The sequence below is a fragment of the Xyrauchen texanus genome, chromosome 8 (genome assembly GCF_025860055.1).
Source record: "Xyrauchen texanus isolate HMW12.3.18 chromosome 8, RBS_HiC_50CHRs, whole genome shotgun sequence".
NCBI classification, from domain to species: Eukaryota; Metazoa; Chordata; class Actinopteri; order Cypriniformes; family Catostomidae; genus Xyrauchen; species Xyrauchen texanus.
Window position 1 is genome coordinate 25,489,091 of NC_068283.1, and position 21,653 is coordinate 25,510,743.

At 39.0% G+C, this 21,653-nt stretch overlaps 1 protein-coding gene across 1 annotated transcript in view; it reads left to right on the forward strand.

Annotated features, from left to right (window-relative positions):
* Positions 1 to 19,234, forward strand: part of LOC127647174 (carnitine O-palmitoyltransferase 1, liver isoform-like) — a 59,980-nt gene extending 40,746 nt beyond the window's left edge. Inside the window, exons 14-19 of the mRNA XM_052131275.1 lie at positions 5,989 to 6,153; positions 6,454 to 6,582; positions 7,840 to 7,995; positions 9,591 to 9,704; positions 9,821 to 9,913; positions 17,997 to 19,234. Of these exons, the coding sequence (XP_051987235.1) occupies positions 5,989 to 6,153; positions 6,454 to 6,582; positions 7,840 to 7,995; positions 9,591 to 9,704; positions 9,821 to 9,913; positions 17,997 to 18,107 (768 nt within the window). The 3' untranslated portion in view covers positions 18,108 to 19,234. The remainder of the gene's footprint in view (positions 1 to 5,988; positions 6,154 to 6,453; positions 6,583 to 7,839; positions 7,996 to 9,590; positions 9,705 to 9,820; positions 9,914 to 17,996) is intronic.
* Positions 19,235 to 21,653: the final 2,419 nt, after the last annotated feature.

Sequence of the window (21,653 nt, forward strand, 5' to 3'; positions counted from 1 at the left end):
AATACAATGCCAATGGCTAAAAAAAATAACCTATGGGACCCTCCTGTATGCGTTGATCACTTAAAACCTGAACAGCAGCAGAAAGTGAAGCAGCTTTTAAGGGATGAGAGTGGTGCTTTTGCTTATGATGACAGCGAGGTAGGATGTATTCCATCTCTCCAGCTAAAAATCCGCCTCCATGATACCACATTCTTGAAGCACACATACATGTCCGTCCCGAAGCCACTTCGCAGAGAGGTTAAAGAATACCTGGAGGATCTGTTAAATAAGGGGTGGATTACTAAATCTAAGTCACCATATTCTTCACCAGTAGTCTGTGTGCGTAAGAAAGATGGAACTCTTCGCCTCTGCTGTGACTATAGGGAGTTAAACAAGAAATCCATTCCAGATAGACACCCTATTCCCCGCATACAGGACATGCTCGACAGCTTGGCAGGCAACACCTGGTTTTCAGTCCTTGATCAAGGCAAAGCCTATCACCAGGGTTTTGTAGAGGAATCCAGCCGACCTCTCACTGCGTTCATTACACCGTGGGGACTATATGAATGGGTGAGGGTCCCTTTCGGATTGTCAAATGCACCTGCTGAATTCCAAAGGAGCATGGAGGAGTGCCTGAGAGAATTGCGTGATGAGGTATGTCAACCATATTTGGATGATAATTTAGTTCATTCTAAAACATTTGATGATCATCTTCAGGACCTTAGAAAAGTGCTGCAGTGTTATCAGAACCATGGTGTCAAGCTAACGCCTCGAAAATGTGAAGTGTTCCGAAATCAGGTACGATTCCTAGGGAGGCTGGTGACAAAAGATGGGTACACGATGGACCCGGCTGACGTTGCTCCTGTCCAAGCACTGAAAGAAAGGACCCCTAAGACAGTTGGTGAGGTGAGAAAGTTGTTAGGATTCCTCTCCTACTACCGGTCATACATTGGAAACTTTTCCCGCAAGGTCGCACCTCTTTATCTGCTGCTCGCTGAAAAAAAGACACCAACAGGGAAAGTACAGATGAAGCGGAAAGGAAAAGGGAAACATGGCCAAGGACAGCTTAGCGTCATCACATCCAGTCACGTGGACAGATGAACATCAAAAGGCCCTCTGTGAGTTAATTGACTATTTATCTAACCCACCGGTGCTGGGATATCCAGATCTGGATGAACCTTTTGTACTCCATTGCGACGCCTCACAGGAAGGCCTTGGTGCGGTGCTTTATCAAAGACAAAGAGGCAAGTTAGTGGTAATAGCGTATGGATCAAGAACCCTAACCCCTCCTGAGAAAAACTACCATCTTCACTCAGGAAAGTTGGAGTTCTTGGCCATGAAGTGGGCTATATGTGAACGGTTCAGAGACTATGTCTATCATGCACCATCATTCATTGTGTACACGGACAATAACCCTCTCACATATGTGATGTCAACCGCCAAGTTAAATGCCACAACGTACAGGTGGGTAGCGGAACTTGCTGACTTTCGATTTACCATCAAATACCGCCCAGGAAAGTAAAATGGGGACGCGGATGGCTTGTCGTGTATGCCGCTGCATATGGAACAGTACATGAAAACCTGTTCAGAAGAAGTGCACCCTGAAGTCATGGTCAGCTTATCTCAGTCAGCGGTAGTACAGAGTCTGGAGAGAGGGCCGTGGTTGTGTCCACTTACAATTGAAACTGCGTTGTCGGGAGAACAGGAGGAGGAGCTGTTCACTGCAGTTGCAGAGATCCCCAAGGAGGTACTGAGAAAAGACCAAGAGGAAGACCCTGATATCAGAGAAGCCGTTACATACCTAAAAGTGAAACCGCTGCCTGTGAACAGAAGTCAGGGTAGAGAGGTTCGGGACTGATGAGGGAAAGAGCAAAATTATACCTGGATGAACATGGTCTCTTGTTTCGGAAAACAGCCACTCGTCATCAGTTGGTATTGCCTCGGAGATACCATGAGCTCGTTTATAAGGAGTTGCATCAAGACATGGGCCACCTGGGAGCAGAAAGGGTGCTGAACTTAATCAGAGATCGATTTTATTGGCCCCACATGCAAAAGGAAGTGGAACACTATGTCACACGTGTTTGTAGTTGCTTGAGAAGCAAGCGTCCAAACAAACTGACCCGAGCTCCTCTGATAAACATCACCACCACTTACCCATTTGAGCTGGTCTCTATTGATTTTCTGCATCTAGAGAAGTGTAAGGGAGGTTATGAATACATTTTAGTTGTGATGGACCACTTTACGCGCTTCGCGCAGGCGTACGCATGCAGAAACAAGAGTGCCAAGACAGCGGCTGAGAAGGTGTTCGGGGACTTTGTTTTGAAGTTTGGGTTCCCGACAAAACTGCATCACTGACCAAGGCAGGGAGTTTGATAACAAACTGTTTTCAAAGCTGCAAGAGTACAGTGGTGTGCAAGGCTCCCACACGACACCGTGATCACCCGCAGGGGAACGGTCAAGTTGAGCGGTTTAATCGGACTTTGCTAGCAATGCTGAGGACCCTACCGGAAACCGCCAAAGCCGACTGGAAGACATCACTTGCAAAAGTTGTGAATGCATACAACTGTACAAAAAGTGAGGCTGACAGGGTTTGCTCCCTATTATCTCCTGTTCGGCCGTACTCCTAGACTGCCCATTGATATCATGTTCAGCGTACCAGCAAAGGACCAAAGCTCCTCTTACCATGACTATGCTGAGGATTGGAGGAAGAGAATGACAGAAGCTTACAAGTTAGCCTCAAGAGTGTCACATAAAGAGAAGGAAAGAGGTAAAGCTTTGTATGATAAGAAAGTACACGGAGCTGAACTGATCCCTGGGAACAGAGTACTTGTTCGAACTTCAAGGAAAAAGGTGGACCTGGGAAGCTTCGATCATTTTGGGAAGAACAAGTTTATGTCGTCACCAAGAGGAAGTACCAGGACAGTCCAGTATATGAAGTTCGACCTGAACATGGGAAAGGGAAAACAAGAATACTACACAGGAACCTACTGTTACCGTGTGACTACTTACCTGTACAGAGAGAATACTTACCTGGAAGACCTGAAAAAGAAAACAAGAAAAGAGGCGAGAATGAAAAAACATCGACACAGCAAAATCAAACATTCTGTGACAGTTCAGATGGTGAGGATGATTGGAAATGCCTGGTTGGAGTGCCAGTCGACAAGGAGAGTCGGAGCGCCAGAAATGGTTTACAGCCAAAACCTCCAGAACCTCATTCAGAAGACACGGTGATGCTGAACGATGCAGAACCCGAGGTGGAACATGAACAAGGTGCAGGACAGGGAGAAGATGATGTGTCATTCTACAGAGAAGAGGCTGAAGAAACTGGTGATGCCGAAGAAAGTGATGGGGAGCCTCCTTCAACACCTGTCTGCAAAAGAGTATATCCTTTGAGAAACAGAAAACAAAAGAAAATGTTTACTTACCATACTCTAGGCCAGCCTAGTATCGAAGATGGGTAAACTGCTGAATTAAATCACAGTAATTAGTTCTAGTTAAAATGGTAAGAAGTTAAAATAAGACCAGAATAAGATTGAGTTCATATTTTTGTTTTAAAGAGAAAAAAGTTACCATAACATTCCAGAAGAAAACATAAAGTAAATTGTTTCAATGGTGTAAGGTTAAATTCCTTCAGTGAAAGTACAGATTCCTGTTGATAAACAGCGATGGTGGTAGAAGATCATGGTGCACAATGATGTTTGCTACAAACACACTGCATGGAAAAGGAGATACATGTTGTGTGTCGGGTGACAGTATAGCACGAGTACTAAAACTGTTGTATCACTGACTCCTACCAAAGAAATGATCTACGGGTAGATAACCAGCAATTTATTCTGAGAATGTCGGGACTACATTCTGTTTTGTAGGGGAGAATGTGGGGAAATCTAGAATATACATTGATAGAATAGTATAATTGTTATAAAATAATTGTGAGTTAAAAGCTAGACCCCCCATGTAATAGTTTTTTGTCATTTCAGTTATTTGATTAATAATGGTTATTTAATTATTCAGTACCTGCATGTCAACTTGTAGTATACAGCTATGTGATGGGTGTCCAGTGGGTGGCAGTAAGCCAGAGGAATACCCCCGGAGAAAAACCTAGAAGAGGAAAAAGAAAAGTTAGTTCACGCGAGGTTTTGAACGGGACTATGAGTATTGAGTTATGTTGTACTGTGTGGTACGGAGCTGTTGCGAATGACGCTGGCTGAATAAAAGAACCCAACCAATGCACACGCTTGTTCATTCATTCAAGTGTGCTACAACTTGCTAAGATACAACTTACACACCTCAGGGAAGCTATTAACATTACTACAAACACAACAAACTTCATATTAATTATTATCAAGTTTCTTGACTAAGTTAATGTGTAGCAAGGATACTAAACTACTTCATAAATGTAAATATCTAGATGACTCCCCAAATATAACATTAAGCACAGTACATTTGTGTAGGTACAGGTGCAAAAAGTTGTTGTTGTTTTTTTTTTCAATTTTTGTTTTGTTCAGTTAAGACAATGTGAGGTCTAGAGAAGATGAGCCTTGAAAAGATTGAAAAGAAAGATTGTTTTAATGCCTTGAGAGCAAAAAAAATAAAAATAAACAAAATCTCTGAGGAGCAGTAGCTGATGCTTGACCAGAACAAAAGGAAACCTGAGTAATGGAGAAATTCAGAATGTAGTCTATAGTGCACTTTCAGCCAAAGTATGATTTAAGTGTCATGATCACAGATTTGATTGATGTACAGTCCTGATATAGTGTCTGATCGCGGTGGCCTGCTGTATCTTTTGCTGTGTAGTGCTCAGAATCAGCCCCAAGATTGGAACAGAGCATACAAATTGCATTCAGCACAGATCTTTTGGCCTGATCTTCATTTGTGTGCCTAATCTTCATAATTCCTTTCAGGCGCTAAACCAGCGTAGACAGCACGTGCAAATAACTGCCTCTTTTACAGAGTGCAATTCATTCTTAGTGAATTCTCCCCACAGTTTCTTATAGTCTATATGTTCTAAAGTGTTTGGATGGTTCCGATGACAAACAATTGAAAAATTAATATGACAAAGTTGTATAACATTACATGTGATCTATGAGCTTTATACAGTCGGGGTGGGTAAACATTTTTTTTTCAAATGAATCGAGATCTTAATTTGAACAATCTTGATATTGATTCTTAAATCACAAGATCAATCTTTCACTCAATGCACTATAAAGAGTGGAAGTCACTCGCATTTGCAACGAAATTTCATGCTATGTGACTAAAGTGAATATACTTGGCAACTGGCTGGTAAATGTTTACATTTCACTCACCAGTATTTGTGTAGTTGTGAAGTGTTCAGCTGCAAGATCCTTTCACAGTGTGTTCAGAGTAAAAGTTGTTCCATTAAATGTGTGTCAAAGACGAGATCCACGCAACCCATTTGTCATTGAAGAATGTCTCATTTAATACCCTTTCTGTTCTTTACAGTCAGTTGTTGATCAAAAACAACTACAAAGAAACATTTAATTCTAATCATGCATTGCACAGATGAGGTGAAGAGAGTACCAGTTTCAGCACGTGTTCAACAAATCAATGTATATATATTTAACAAAAATAATGTATGAAATATAATATTTTATTTGGTGATTGAATACATTTATTTGTTTATTTTTAAAAGCCAAAATGTGACAAAATGATGAAAAAGTATGACTGGTCTGTGGCAGGTACTCAACTCTTCATAAGTTATTTCTGAAATGATTGTACATTTTTGAAACAGTCTCTCTCAAGCCTTACTTATTAAACTCCTTTTATTCAATTTACTTGCAAAATAAATAATAAAAATTAATTAAAATGGATTTATAGCTCATTTGAAAATCATTTGGCTGTTTCTCATGCTAAATCATGTTAATATATGACACATTGCTAACTGTTTCTATGACTAATATTTGATGTGTCATTAGTAGTTCAACTTGTTCTACAGGGACCCAGATAAATGAAACCCATCACAAGTGCACTTACCTCTTTGTCTTTTTGTAGGTTCAGGTTCAGGTTTCTGAATCTCTTGCTGTTGCACAAGCACTGGCTGATGATGTGGACTGCCATGTGTTTCCCTTCAGAGAGTTTGGGAAAGGCTGTATCAAGAAAATGAAAATCAGCCCAGATTCCTTTGTGCAGCTGGCCCTACAGCTGGCCTATTACAGGGTGATTTTTATACCCCTATACTATGTTCATTACCTTGACTCAAATGCAAAAGCACTGATTTATGTTTTGGTGTCATGATGTACGACTATAACAAGAGAATCCAACACAGTGCTACTGAATTTATGTAAATTTAGCATTCAAGGTACATTTTCACCCTGGGAATAAAGGCTTCCTGTTATCTGTCTTTTGCATTGTGACCCCACTAAAATCTCATTCTGAGACAAATTCAGCAGGGTTGCAGTTGCTTGCACTACAGCTTGGCTCATATAGAATATTTTGTTCCTTCTTGTTTCTTCTCAGGATAGAGGGACATTCTGCCTGACATATGAGGCCTCAATGACACGTCTGTTTCGTGAGGGTCGCACAGAGACTGTACGCTCATGCTCTATTGAAAGCTGTGCTTTTGTCTGTGCATTGGAAGCAGGAGAGGTGACAGCAAAACTTTGAATGCCTTTAAATCTTCCTTGTATCTCTCAGGGAATTTTTTAAGGAAATGTTGACAACCCTGGTGACTATAGAAGTTCATTCTATTGCAACTTACGCCTTGATTTTTATCAGTTGGCCTAAACTTACTATAGTACCTGGTTACCAAATCCAGAGATTCTTGCCATTTCATTCTTGTTTATGAAGAGCACAGCAATCTGCATCCTCCTTTTTGAGTCACAGTAATTTTAAAGTAAATGTACTCTTAGTGGACAGTACTTTAAAACAGTGTTTCTCAAACTTTTCAGGCCAAGTGCCACCTTCTGTTAAATCAGAACATTTGAGTACTAGATCATCACCATTAACATTCCATCATATACAGGGCTGGACTGGTAATCTGGCATACCGGGCATTTTCCCGGTAGGCCGCCGCACTTTTGGGCCAATCAGGTGTGTAATGGCCATCGGGAGAACCGAGCGGGCTGGTGGTTCGGCCGCGAAACGTTTTTTGTGTTACTGTACTGACAGAGTTTTTATAGTCAAAACAAGTTAAAAAAAAAAAATCTATCAGTGCTGAAGAAGTAATCCAAAGTATTTAGAATACGTTACTGACCTTGAGTAATCTAACGGAATACATTACAAATGACATTTTACAGCATGTTATCTGTAGTGAAATACATTTAAAAAGTAACCCTCCCAATCCTGAAAATATCTTTGATTGGAAGAACGGGCTGCCAAATTTAAGATCATTGCCATGTGCAATGTAGAGTAACAATTTTGTAACAAATGTTTTAAGTACAAGCAATGTTTGAAGTAAACTAAATCGGATTTGTCTTTACATTTCATTAAAATAAGCCATCTGGCTAAATGTGTTGTAAAGTGATCAGATTTTTATCTGTGCTATTTATACACAGAGATCCTATGAAACTACTGCAGATATTCTTAAAACAAGAGGTTTAATACTTTTGTCAAAAAAATAAATAAATGTTGCCTGAAAACCAAAAACTTTTGAGCCTGACCTCAACATTCAAGATAGAAACATTATTTTTCTTATTTTTTAATAGTGTAAGCTTCATTTGTGCTGCATACCACCTGAGGGTACTCCGCTTTACCACATTTTGAGAACCAATGTTCTAGAAAAAGGATTAACTACAGGCCACTCACACACAGTTAGCTCTCTGTGTCATGTAACCTTTAACATGGAAAACACTTCATTTTGCTAGTTTAAGTGTTTAGCTTGCATGACCCTGATTTGTATTCATAGGACCGAGAGCATTGCATCAAGCTGTTCAGAATGGCTGCTGAGAAGCATCAGAATCTCTACCGTCTAGCCATGACTGGATCTGGCATTGACAGGCACCTCTTCTGCCTGTATGTGGTCTCAAAATACCTTGGGATAGAGTCCCATTTCCTTAAAGAGGTCAGTGTGTGTTTATGTTGGGGAGGCTGATTCATTTAACCCAAGTTGTTATGGTCGGAGATATTTCTGTTCTAGGCATGAGTTTTATTTTGGTTTGATACAATTTCCTTAAACCACCTTCTCTTTGACCGCTCAACATGTACCAACAAGACCTCACTAAGAATTTTTAGTAGCTTAAAAAACATAAAATAAATTATTATTTACATTAGTAGTAGATCGTTAATCTTTATATTGATGTAAAGGATCAGGATACATTCATAGATAAAAGGAGAGTTTTGAGCAATTTAAGGATGTGAGTGTACCGTAATTTCCGGACTATAAGCCGCAACTTTTTTCCCACGCTTTGAACCTCGCGGCTTATACAATGACGCGGCTAATATATGGATTTTTCCCGCTTTCAAATTTTATAAAAAAAAAAAACATTCTGTGACGTGCTCAGTTTTTTGCGGCGTGAAGCTTTCATTAGACCAATGAAATTGCCGAACGGGTTAAGGTCAAAACAACTTTTTTGTTTACTGTTTAGATTAAATCGAAGCGCTCAAACTTCCCATCATTCTGATTACGGTAGTAATTTTGTCACCCTCACCATGGCAAAGACATGGAGAAACGCATATGATGCTGCTTTCAAGTTGAAGGCGAGTGATCTGGCTGTTGGAAAAGGAAATAGAGCTGCTGCACGGGAGCTTGGTCTTAATGAGTCGATGATAAGACGCTGGAAACAGCAGCGTGAGGAATTGACTCAGTGCAAAAAGACAACTAAATCTGAGGTTATTCAACTCCGACACCGAAGGAGATGACTTTAGTGGTTTCAGTACACAGGACGAGGAAGATAGTGACCAATGACTTTCTTGGTAGGCTACTGTTTACTGCAAATGTTTTATTACAAGCCGTGTGTGGCAGCGGGGGCGTGGTCAAGCGCCCATCCGGGAGAGAAAAGCTGTAAGGGCGCTTACACCTGCGCTTAAATTATGTCTAACACCGGTGTCTAATTTCAAGTGCCCTGCTTCCCGTGTCCTTCTTGGGAAAACTGTCACACGGCACCAGTGTGACAGTTTTAAGCAGGGCACTTGACGTTCCAGGTAAGGCTTTTAATGGCCACAGCAATGTTTACAATCAATTTTATGAAGTTTCTCAATTCTTCTATGCGCCAACACTAGACTGACGTGTGTCACTCTCTCAGCTCTGTGGCTGCTGCCTTTTTATGCCGCTCTCCCCATGCTTACTGAAATTATACACCGGTGTTAGACATAATTTAGCTCAGGTGTAAGCGCCTTACCGCTTTTCTCCCGGACGGGCGCTTGACCACGCCCCGCTGCCACACCGTGTTTCGTTAAAGCCTATTTATTTTTGTTACAAGCCTGAGTAAAGTTCATTTGTTTCAATGTACCGGTAGGCACCTGCGGCTTATAGACAGGTGCGGCTTATTTATGTTCAAAATAATATTTTATTTAAAAATCAGTGGGTGCGGCTTATATTCAGGTGCGCTTAATAGTCTGGAAATTACGGTACATGTGGGTTTAAAATTATCTCTTTAATTGCGTGTGTGTGTGTGTGTGTGTGTGTGTGTGTGTGTGTGTGTGTGTGTGGTTGTATAGGTCTTGTCAGAGCCTTGGCGCCTCTCCACCTCTCAGACGCCTGTGCAACAGATGGAGCTGTTTGACCTTGTCAACCATCCTGAATTCATCTCGCTGGGAGGAGGCTTTGGTCCGGTAAGCAATTTTATAACAGTGACCACAAAGTGAACAACATGCACACACAAAAGCACTCCTAGGTTAACTTTAAAATATATATATATATATATATATATTTTATGTTTCTCTGTAAGGTTGCTGATGATGGCTATGGTGTATCCTACATCATCATGGGAGAGGAAATGATCAACTTCCATGTGTCCTCCAAGCATTCCTGCAAAGAGACTGTAAGAGCTGAGCAACCCTACACCACACTGGCATGAACCCTTTATATATACTCATACACTCTTGTAACAGTTCAAGTTGGGCAAGCAGAAGGCGGGAACCGGCTGAACAGTCGACAAAGTTTTAATGTCAAACTTAAATTAAAACAAATACAGACACATGCAACGCGGCCGTGTGCATCTCTCGCTCTCTCGAACTGGCGCCTCCCCATTATCTCGCTGATTCAGTGCTGGCTGTGCATCATCACGCCCCGGCCAGGCCTGCTCCTTGTCACACTCCTCCCCCACCCTGTTCAGGCCGGGGTGCCAGTGGTCCTAACCCTAACTCTTTTTTTTGTTCTAATCTTGATGATTATGGCTTACAGCTCATGGAAATGAAAAATCCAGTATCTCAATATATTAGAATTAAGAAATTATATTATAATACAGAAATGTTGACCTTCTTGAAAATATGTTAGTTTATGCAATAAATAATTGGTTGGGGCTCCTTTTGCACGCATTACTGCATCAATGCAGTGTGGCATGGAGGCAATCAGCCTGTGGCAATGCTGAGGTGTTATGGAAGACCAGGTTGCTTTGATAGTGGCCTTCAGCTCATCTGTATTGTTGGGTCTAGTGTGTCTCATTTTCCTCTTGACAATAACCCATAGATTCTGACATGGCACCCCAAATCATCACTGACTGTGGAAACTTGGACTTCTCCACTCTTCATTTTTCAGGGGCGGCTGTGGCTCAAGTGGCCACTAATTGCATGGTTGGTGGTTCGATTCCTGGCACACATGACTCCACATGCCAATTGTCCAATGGCAGGCTTGGAGTGCGAGTGTGTGAATGGGTGAATGAGTCACAGTGTAAAGCACTTTGAAAACCGCTAAAGTTAAAAAAAGCACTATATAAGTACAGACCATTTACCATTCCTCCAGTCTCTGGGACCTTGATTTTGAAAAGAGGACTTTGGACCACTGAGTAATAATTATTTGCAGTAATTCGTGCAAAACGAGCCCCGACCAAGTATTGAACGCATATATTATCAAACTTTTTAGAAGGTTGACATTTCTGTATTATAAATACTTTATTCTAATCTAATAACCCTGGTGAAAAAAAATATTCAAAGTATACTTGAAGCCAAACTAATTAGAAGTATGCTTGAAGTGTGTTAATGATTAGTTAACTTAAAGTGTGCTCTTTTGGAACAACTAAGATTCTTAAACTGAACTGCAATTACAGTAAAATAATGCCAGACACAAGTTCAGCTTAAAAGAGGATTTTTAAGGGTTTGGAGTTTGGGTTCGAGATTATTTCCTCCCAAAGACAGAAATACCTGCTAAATAAAATCAAATGTGTTCCTCTTTGTATTTGGATGGTCTAAATTTAGAGCATAGATCAAAGCAAAATGGAAACATACAGAATGTGGCAAATTTGGGACATCATCCATGACAATTCTTCCCTCCATTGCATCCATGTTGTGGACATGTGGACGTTTGGCAGGCATGCCTTCAGGTAAAACTGTGAGCAGTCCAACATCTAATTTACTGACGCCTACATCTACATCTGAATCCTATAACAGAATGAAAAATAGGTAGTGTGAATTTCTGTTAAGTGCTGGATATATTCTAGTGACCAGGGGCTGTTCATTAACCAAAAAAATTAAAACTTCATACATTTTTGTTAACCACAGCAGGTGTACAGTAATCAATGCAAACATCAAGCACAAGGAAATGTAATCATGCTTTAAATCATGAGAGAGATAACAAGATTTACAGAGTTACAAAACAGAACATATTGTTTCAGAAAACATGAATTAAATCACTCAGCATAAGGGTGAATTATAATTTTTGGGTGAACTATTCCTGTAAACTTTGTTTTCTAGTTTACTGTATCATATTGCATGTCTTCAGAAGACTTGGAAAATCACAAGTTCAATGGAATACTTTATTGTACTTTTACATTGTTCTGAATTATTAAAGGGTTAGGTCACCCAAAAATTTAAATTATCCCATAATTTATTCACCCTCAAGCCATCCTAGTTGTATATGACTTTCTTCTTTCAGCCAAACACAATCAGCGTTATATTAAAACATATTCTGGCTCTTCCAAGCTTTATAATGGGAGTGAATGGTACCTTGATGGATGGATGCCCAAAAATGCGCATCCATCCATCAAAAAAGTTATCCATATGGCTCCAGGGGGTTAATAAAGGCCTTCTGAAGTGATGCGTTTTTTTAAGAAACATATCCATATTTATAACTTTATAAACTATTATCACTGGCATCCGGTAACGGCCGTCTGCACGTTCACAAGTGAGTTGAGTTCCGGCGTATGACGTAGGCATAGCATAAGCTCCGGTGTTAAGTGACAAACACGAAAGCGGATAGAGGAAGCCAGTGAATGTGTGGACAGCCATGACCGGAAGCCAGTGATTATAATTCATAAAGTTATAAATATGGATATTTTTCTTACAAAAATGCATCGCTTCACTTTAGAAGGCCTTTATTAACCCCCTGGAGCTGTATGGATGATTTTTTTGATGAATGGATGCGCTTTTTTGGGCTTCAAAATCGAAGGTACCATTCACTCCCATTATAAAGCTTGGAAGAGACATTGTTTGTGTTTGGCTGAAAGAAGAAAGTCATATACACCTAGGATGGCTTGAGGGTGAGTAAATTATGGGATCATTTTCATTTTTGGGTGAACTAACCCTTTAAGAACACAGAATTGAATTTACAGTACATTTTATTGCATCAATTTAAGGAATTTAAATCACCAATGTCACAAATCAGAATTTTTTCACAAGAGACAAATACAGTATCGACTGTAAAAATACACCCAGAACTTTTTCATAACCTAATCTATAATATCATGTAATAAAGCAAATTGACAATTTAAAAAAGTATAAACAGCGATGAAAATACTTAAGCTCATCCTGAAAAATTCCTCTGGGTCATCCCCCAGGAGGATTGGAAGACCCTGAAGTACTGCAGTGCAAGCATATGTTACATCAGATGACTATGAAAAGGTAGAGACAGGTAGATGTGAGGGTAACAATCATAGCCAAATCATGATTTAAAGATGACAATAATCACAAAGGAATACCTTGAGTCAACATGATGCATAATTTCATCGTTCTTCCCTGATTTCCTCCTTTTCTCCGGAAATTTTCAGTCAAACGTGCAGAATTACATTTACATTACATTTATGCATTTGGCAGACTCTTTTATCCAAAGCGACTTACAGTGCACTTATTACAGGGACAATCCCCCTGGAGCAACCTGGAGTTAAGTGCCTTGCTCAAGGACACAATGGTGGTGGCTGTGGGGTTTGAACCAACGACCTTCTGATTACCAATGCGTGAAACAGAATGCGTGTCCAACGCTGCATAGAACTCCGATCTCAGATTTTCCCCAGATATGCGATTGAATTCTGCAAAGACCTAAGCAAAAATATGGAGTGGTTATTAACATTCAAATACACAATTCATAGAAAAAAGTAACTCTGGGATTTGGAGGAGGAAAAAAACCTGGCTTTCTGTGAAAAGTGCTGGCCACTTCTCCAAGATTTCACAGACATGTCACTGTCATGCACAATAACGTGACGTGTCATCAACATGGCAAACTAAAATTACAAAACAAAGAAATAAGGATATTATAAGGTGCCAAAGTGAAGGAGTCCCTTATTAGAGAAGGCTGAACAACTTGAAGTGAATGCAAACTGCACAACTCATAAAAGAGCAAATGCTCAAACATGCAGTCTGTTGTTTGCAGAGGAACATTATGTCAGTGTTGATTGCCAAGATTTTCTCAATCTGCGTGAACTTGGGCAAACCTGAAAAACATCCAACTGAAACCACCATGTCTGGGCAGTACTTAATGCCATCAGTGTAAACACTGGATGAAACGAGTGTGGTACTATAGGAATCCGCAACTGTAGATATTCCTGAACATTGTCAGGAATGTCTGTGACAAGTGAACTAAACACTCTGTCCTTTGTACTCTTGGCTTGAAAAAAGAAATGGCATCCATGTGAAATATATTACTAAAAAATATATTACTTTGCCTTTCCCCAGGATAAGAACGTTGAATTCTCAGTCCATGTGCTTCTGCACTGTGTGTGGGAAATTGCTGTCCAGTGCGCATGACTAACAGCACGTCTTGAACATTTTGAGTAGTTAGTTGGTTATGGGAGCTGTGATCGAAAATGTCAGCAACAATTAAAATTGTCAAAAACTAAAAATTTTTAAGTAAGGAATCCTATTACATTTTACAGTGTTATGAAGGCTGAATTTCTTGGGGGACTTTTTTACCCAATGCTGAATGCATTTGTTCTCAAGGCCATTACAATAAATAACATATAAAAACTTCAATAACAGAGTGTTTATTTAAATCTCACATGGTTTTATAATTGTAAAACATAACTTAATGTATCAACTGTTGCTCCTTCCAATGGCAGACATGTCACACGAGGTCATGGTTAAAAGCCCTCGTAGGCTGCCTGTCTCTTATGAGGGGCTAAATCTTCCTTTATTTTTCTCTTTCTTCTAGGTTTGTCTGCTTGCATGTTTATTACTTAGTGTAGCTGTCGCGAATTTATTTTCTGTTGTCTTTTTTGGCACTTCGCTCAACAGGTGTTTTCTTAATTAGTTACGGGCGGTACACTAGTGCCGCAATTTCTCCAAACTACTATTACTATAGGTACCAAAAAATAGCAGGATAAACAGCTATAGTTTCAACTGCCGATGGGAGGCAGTTACACCAACCATGCTTTTCAATGAAAAGAATGCTGAAAGAAAGAACAACAAAATTATAATTTTGGAACAGCGACCACACACGAACTACGCATTGTTATTTTTTCTTGCTGAAATGCTCATTGTTACACTTGCGCCTGATGGCCACTCGCCTAAAATATATTTTTCAGTAAAGTGCAAATAAAAACAGAATTTTCACTTCAAGTATATTTATCTAAAATATATTTTTGTATTATATACTAAAGTACAATTATTTTAAAGTGTGTTAAAAGTTGTATTGTGAAAATTGGTAAAAGCATGATGCTAATATACTTTAAATATATTTAAAGGTAGTACAATTTTGGTTAGTATATTTGCAATATACAATTGAAAAAAGAATATATTTAAAATACAATAAAGTATACTTTTTTTCACTAGGGAACAGATACTGTTTTTTTTTCAGTTATTGTGAACTTTTCCACGATATTATAATTTTTTGAGATGCACCTGTAGAGAAGAGAGCTCTGTGTCAGTCAGAGGAGAGAACATATACAGAGTTGCATACAGGAGCCAGGTGTTTATCTTGTTCTGGTAATAGGAAGTTTTTGCAGATTTAATGTTATCTGAAAACGTTGCAAGCAAAGACTGATACTTACCTAGATCTGCTGGATATTTAGATTTCCGCCAGCTCCTCTCATCTGCCCTGAGGTCAGTCCGATGTTCATGATAAAGTAGAGCTTAGTGTGTCTGTGGCAGTGTTTACTGACTATAATTCATCCTGCCTCAAATTTGAAGAAAATGATCTTGGTAAATTTCGCCTCATATTTCTGCCTACTAGATTCTGTGTATATAATTGTACCCTGTAATTTAACTATCTATTACTGAGATTTTTGGGCTGCTGTGAAAGATTAATGCAATGTTATCAAAAGGGCTGGGCAATAAAACGATCTAGATCTAGATCTAGATGCTTATCTGAAAAAGAGAGAGGTCCTCGATCAAAATTTGTTGTCGTTTTCTATATTTAGCCTATGTTCTACATCTAGAACAGGTGTGTTCATTACATCAATGGCGACAGCAAGAGCACCACTGGTTGGTTGATCTAGATGAAATATAAAAGATTGACTTTTTATTTCCTGACGTTTACCGCTGCGTGTTGTTTGATTGACAGGCGGCTAATGTTTGAGTGCTAACATGCCTAAATGATCAAATACACTTTATAATTCCACCAATGCCTGTCTTGATGAGGATTTAATGTAAAGGCAGTCGTTTATGTCTAAAGTTAATTTAAACAGTGGGATAAAAAGCATATTTGCATCAAAATGTCAGACTTGAAATGTACATGGAACCGAATTGAGCACTGTCTAGTGTGCTATATCATATAAAGGCTATTAATCAATCAACAATAACAAGGAAATGAGAAAACCACTCACTACTTTTGACCGAATAACTTGAGTAGCATTAAAAGTATTTATGTAATAGAATAAAACAGTGATATTTCTAATAATAATATTTTTTTTAAATATTGTTCGTTTTTTAATAATACTGACCCCTGATGTAGAGAGTGTGTTAATTGCTATAATAATTTACCAGGAAAATAGAGATGATAAAATTATTTATAATTATGCTTAGCATTAGAATGTGAACAACTATTTCTGGGCTTAAAAGATACAAGAACTAAATCAATGTGGAACATTGTATCTTTAAAGGATGACAATGTGACCCCCCATGTGCTACTTAAAGAAATAATTCACACAATAATGAAAATTCTCTTTATTATTTACTCACCATCATGCCATCTCATGACTCTCTTTCAGCAGAACACAAATTAAGATTTTTAGAAGAATATTTCAGCACTTTAGGTCCATTTAATGTAAGTGAAGGGGTGCCAAAATATTGAAGCTCCACATAGCACATAAAAGCAGCACAAAATACATATAACTCCAATGGTTTAATCCATGACTTCAGAATCGATATGACAGGTGTGGGTGAGAAACAGATCAATATTTCAGTCCATTTTTGCTATAAATTCTTCTCTCTGCCCAGTAGGTGGCAATATAAATGAAGAATGTGAATCACCAAAAACACAAGAAGAACAATATGAAATTTAAAGTGGAGATTGACTGAGCAGGAAGGAGATATAATAGTAAAAAAGGAATTAAATATTGATCTGTTTCTCACCACATCTATCATATTGCTTCTGAAGACATGGATTAAACCACTGGAGGCAAATTAATTAGAATACTTTTATGCTGATTTATGTGATTTGTGGAGCTTCAATATTTTAACACCGGTTCACTTTCATTGTATGGACCAAAAGAGCTGAGATATTCTTCTAAAAATCTTAATTTGTGTTCTGCAGAAGAAATTCATACACATCTGGGATGCCATGAGGGTGAGTAAATGATGAGAGAATTTATTTTTTTTTGGATGAATTATTCCTTTTTAAGCTTGATGTAGCCCCTGTGCCAAACAACTTTTCCCATGCCTGCTCTACCTCCTCTATCGTGCAGGACATAACGTGCCAAATGATCCTGCTTATTTAGCATTCCTTGCATTGTTTGAACATGTTTTATGCACAACAATAAGGCTCTGTCTGCAATAAGGGAAATTTAGACCCTACACATAAACTGATTTTAATGTAATTGTTTCATACATTATGGTTTAAAATGGTGATCAGTGTATGAAAATAACTTTAATCTTTTAATTTTTGTTATCATGTCTCCCTTTTATTTTTTGGAATCAGATTCATGTAGTGTTTATCATAGATAAGTGATGTATTTTAAAAGTTGGCATACAGTGTTCATTATAATGGGGCATAGGTTTTGCAAGTCGGTACTCAATACTTTTAAAGGAGCTACTCTTTTACTCTTACTTGAGTAGTTTTTAGGACAGCTACTTTTACTCTACTTAAGCTAAATTTTTTGGGAAGTAACAGTACTTCTACTTGAGCTTCCATGCCTGGAGCTGAGTGACTCCAGCCAGGTCTCCTAAGCAACCAAATTGGCCCTGTTTCTAGGGAGGGTAGAGTCACTGTCCTCGTGGTCGATATAATGTGGTTCTCACTATCTGTGGGGCGCATGGTGAGTTGTGCATGGATGCCGCGGAGAATGGCGTGGGCCTCCACACACACTACGTCTCTGCGGTAACGTGCTCAACAAGCCAATTGATAAGATGTGCGGATTGATGGTCTCAGACACGGAGGCAACTGAGAATTGTCCTCCGCCACCCAGATTGAGGCGAGTCTTTACGCCAGAGCTTAAGAGCACATTGGGAATTAGGCATTCCAAATTGGGGTGAAAATAATTGTCAGATATAATGTCTCTTGTATAGCATGTGAAATTATGTAAAATTTCGTCTTGTTCACAGGACTCTCATAAATTTGGCTCTCAAATCAGTCAAGCCATGATGGATCTGATGAGTCTACTGAGCCAAGACTTCAAGGGACCCACACAAGGCAACCCCAATAAGCAGTCTTAAATCATGGCATGGAGTCTGAATGCACGTTCCTGTTGTACTGAAGATGGATTGATATTTATATATTTTTTTTTAGGTGTATGTGTCATGTTTTGTAGGGTTTTGAGTGTGGGGTAAAGTGGAGCTATAGCGGGAAGTTAATTGTGTTTCCCTATTTAATCGATTTCATAAAGTTTTTCTTTTTTGCAAAAAACATGTAGGCTAATTTTGTTTGTCAGATATGATTAAATATGAACAGGAAGTGCAAAGACAGGTGACTTGTATTTAATGCATAATTTGTAAGTTATGAGATCCTGGAAGAAGTATGGATCCAGTTGGAAGCATACATTTAAAAGAGTGTGTTTAACACAGAATCGACAGTTCAAGCTGAATGATGTGACAGCTACATTTCTACCATTAAATTCAATGGAGATATATAGAGTACATTGCGAGTAGTGTGATGTGAAACTCTTGCATCTGAATTTTGTTGATTAATGGTGTGAGCGATTATGATATGTTGCAAGACTTGCTTGAAGTGTAGATTAGTTAGACCTATAACAGGTGTTATTGATCGTTACAGTGGTGGTGAATTTCATAATATTTTGCATTATGATAAATTAATTTGTAAAGATTATTAAAATAGCAGGGGTGTGTGGTTGAAGAAATGTGTACAGTTTAATCCAGTGGCTATAGTGGAATTTAGCAAAACTGCTTAAACCATTTACACCTTTTAACAAAAAAATACAACTCTTACATCATTTACTCATTCATGTTGTTCCAAACACATATGACTTTCATCCATGGGATACAAAAGGAGAAGTTAAGCAGAATGTTAGGGAATGACAGTCTCAGTCACTGTTCATCTTCATTGTATCTTTTTGCCATATGAAAAAAGTGAATAGTAAATGAGGCAACAATTTTGCGTAGAATCTCCTTTTGTGGATAGGAGGAAAAATGAAAGAGAAAAAGAATGTCACATAGATTTGGATCAACATGAGTCTGAGTGTATGTGCCATGATTTGGTGTGTCATTAGTTGGGTATCCATCCATGTAATTTTGTGCAAATTTTGGGATAAAAAAAAAAAAATGTAGGATGGAAATACCAAGATGTGAATAAAATATCCAAAATGGGCATAAAAATTTATATACCTGCTTGAGGTGGAAATTGTTTTATTTGATTAGAAGACATACATATGCAAATAACCTACAAGTAAAATGCATTTATAGAATATATTGCTATAGAATTTATAATGACTGCCTCAGAAAGCCATGTGAATGAGGAGATTGTTTTTCTTTTCACCAGATGGGATGGAAACTGCTTTATTCACATTGTTTTTGCAATATTCCATTTTTCACATTAATTACATTTGTAAATATAGCTACTTCTTGTTTTGCCTTTTTTAATTTGCAGATAACATGATTATTGTCCTTAATTTTTAATGAAACATATGGACAGGTCAAGCCTTATCCAACAGGAATAAATAAAGCAGATTTAGGATGTGGTATAATGTAATTGTCAGGAGAGGCATGAAAATAACAAGTTCACTAGTTCAGGAATGACATAGCAAACATCTTCATGACTGTCTGCCAAATGAAAAATGAATTATGTAAATGCATCATCTTGGCATAAGAAGCATTTGTGACTTAATATGGACCCAGCTGCTGTCTCTGTTAAAAGCCTGAGACAATGTATTATGCAGAACATCTTTAGTAATGCTTGATTGCTTGTGTTAATCCTTGAAGTCTGTGGCTGTGTCTCGTTCGTGTCGCATTTGGCAGCCGCATACGTCATCGAGGCTGTCTCGTTTCAGAAAAGGGAGTAGGACACTGTATTCTTCGTGGGCACTCATAACCCACGGAAATGTCTAAAAAAAAATTACGCTTATTTGGCCGTCAATATGATGTTCAAACGCAACCAATGTTAATTCACAAGTTGAAGTACCTCAGTAGAACGGTGCAGTGTAGACCTATATAATATGTATAATTATATTCATATATAATTAAAATAAAGTATTAGACTTTTATTAATTATAACGCTCCTAAAATGTATCTCATACATTCCCTTGAGGGACTTTGTTCCCTTCTCACTAGAAGCGCTGGCGCTTGTTAAAGAGTAACGTGCTGTCATAGCAACCATGATACGTTCGGTTTCCGTTTGTCCTAGAAGGCCGTCTTGTTTAAACGAGGCTTGTTTAAAGGGTAACTAAACACCTGCTCAGAGTCTGACTCCACCCACTAGAAATATTTGAAAATGCAGGAAAAGTGGGCAGACCCCGGCGGGGATAGAGGGAACGAACCGAGTGCGGGGCTGGGGGGCACCTGAGACTCGTAGTGACGGATTAATTGACAGCTGCTGTCAGACTCTATGTTATTATTATTCCTCACACGGTCGCAAGACGACATGTACATGAATCTGGCGTGGTGAGCTGGAACCTGCTTACGTCAGCTGTCACCGCTTACATTTACATTTATGCATTTGGCAGACGCTTTTATCCAAAGCGACTTACAGTGCAATTATTACAGGGACAATCCCCCCGGAGCAACCTGGAGTTAAGTGCCTTGCTCAAGGACACAATGGTGGTGGCCATGGGGTTAGAACCTGTGACCTTCTGATTAACAGCCCTGTGCTTTAGCCACTACACCACCAAGTGTTTTAATTCTATATTGTAGGGTAACTAAACCCTAAACCAACTTTTTTTAGTTAATGATCTGTAAGAATGGGGCTTTATTAGTACTGGTCATTGATTCAAGTAATTTTTTTGACATTTGTGTATAAAGTGTTTTAATTCTACAATAGATGGTGTAAAAACGTCTGAGTGCTGCCCTCTTCAGGTTGAACGGTGGCTACTGCAGTTGAATTTTCCTATTGGCTGTTTGCGGTACTTCGTGATGTAACCGGTGACAGCTGACATAAGCAAGTTCCAGCTCACCACGCCCTTGGTACGAGCTACCACGCCCATGGCAGTATAAAAACCATCTTGTTTCGTCAAACCACTGTAGCGAGTCAGGAGTTGGAATTGGAGTATTTTAGCATCTATTTAGCATAGCATTTATATAGTTATTTAGATTATTTAGTGTAGTCTAGGTAGTTAATTAGCATATTTGTTAGTGTAGTATTGTTAGAAGCATAGTTAGTTAGTAGCATAGTATTGCGTCAGTTAGGATAGCTTCAAGTTAGCATAGATTATCTGTATTTAGTACAGTGGTCAGGATGGTACGTAGGTGTAATGTTGCTGGTTGCAACAGCACTGCTGGACTGTATAGCTTTCCAGCAGACTTGGAAATTAGGCGCCAGTGGTTGCATGTCCTTGGCCTGGAAGACCGCAAGTTCCCGCCTAGAGCTGTAGGAGTGTGCAAACTGCATTTTACGCGGGATTGCTTCTCCAACGCAATGGAGGTGGAAATGGGCTGCTCCAAACAGCTCGCGCTGAAAAGCGACGCAGTGCCAAACTAAATTAAAAAAAAAAAAAAAACGCTGCTCCTCCTGCATGGACTCCACCACCGCAGCGGCGTCTTGAGGTGAGTGATCATATATATTTGAATCACAATTTATGGTTAGGCTAAAGTTAA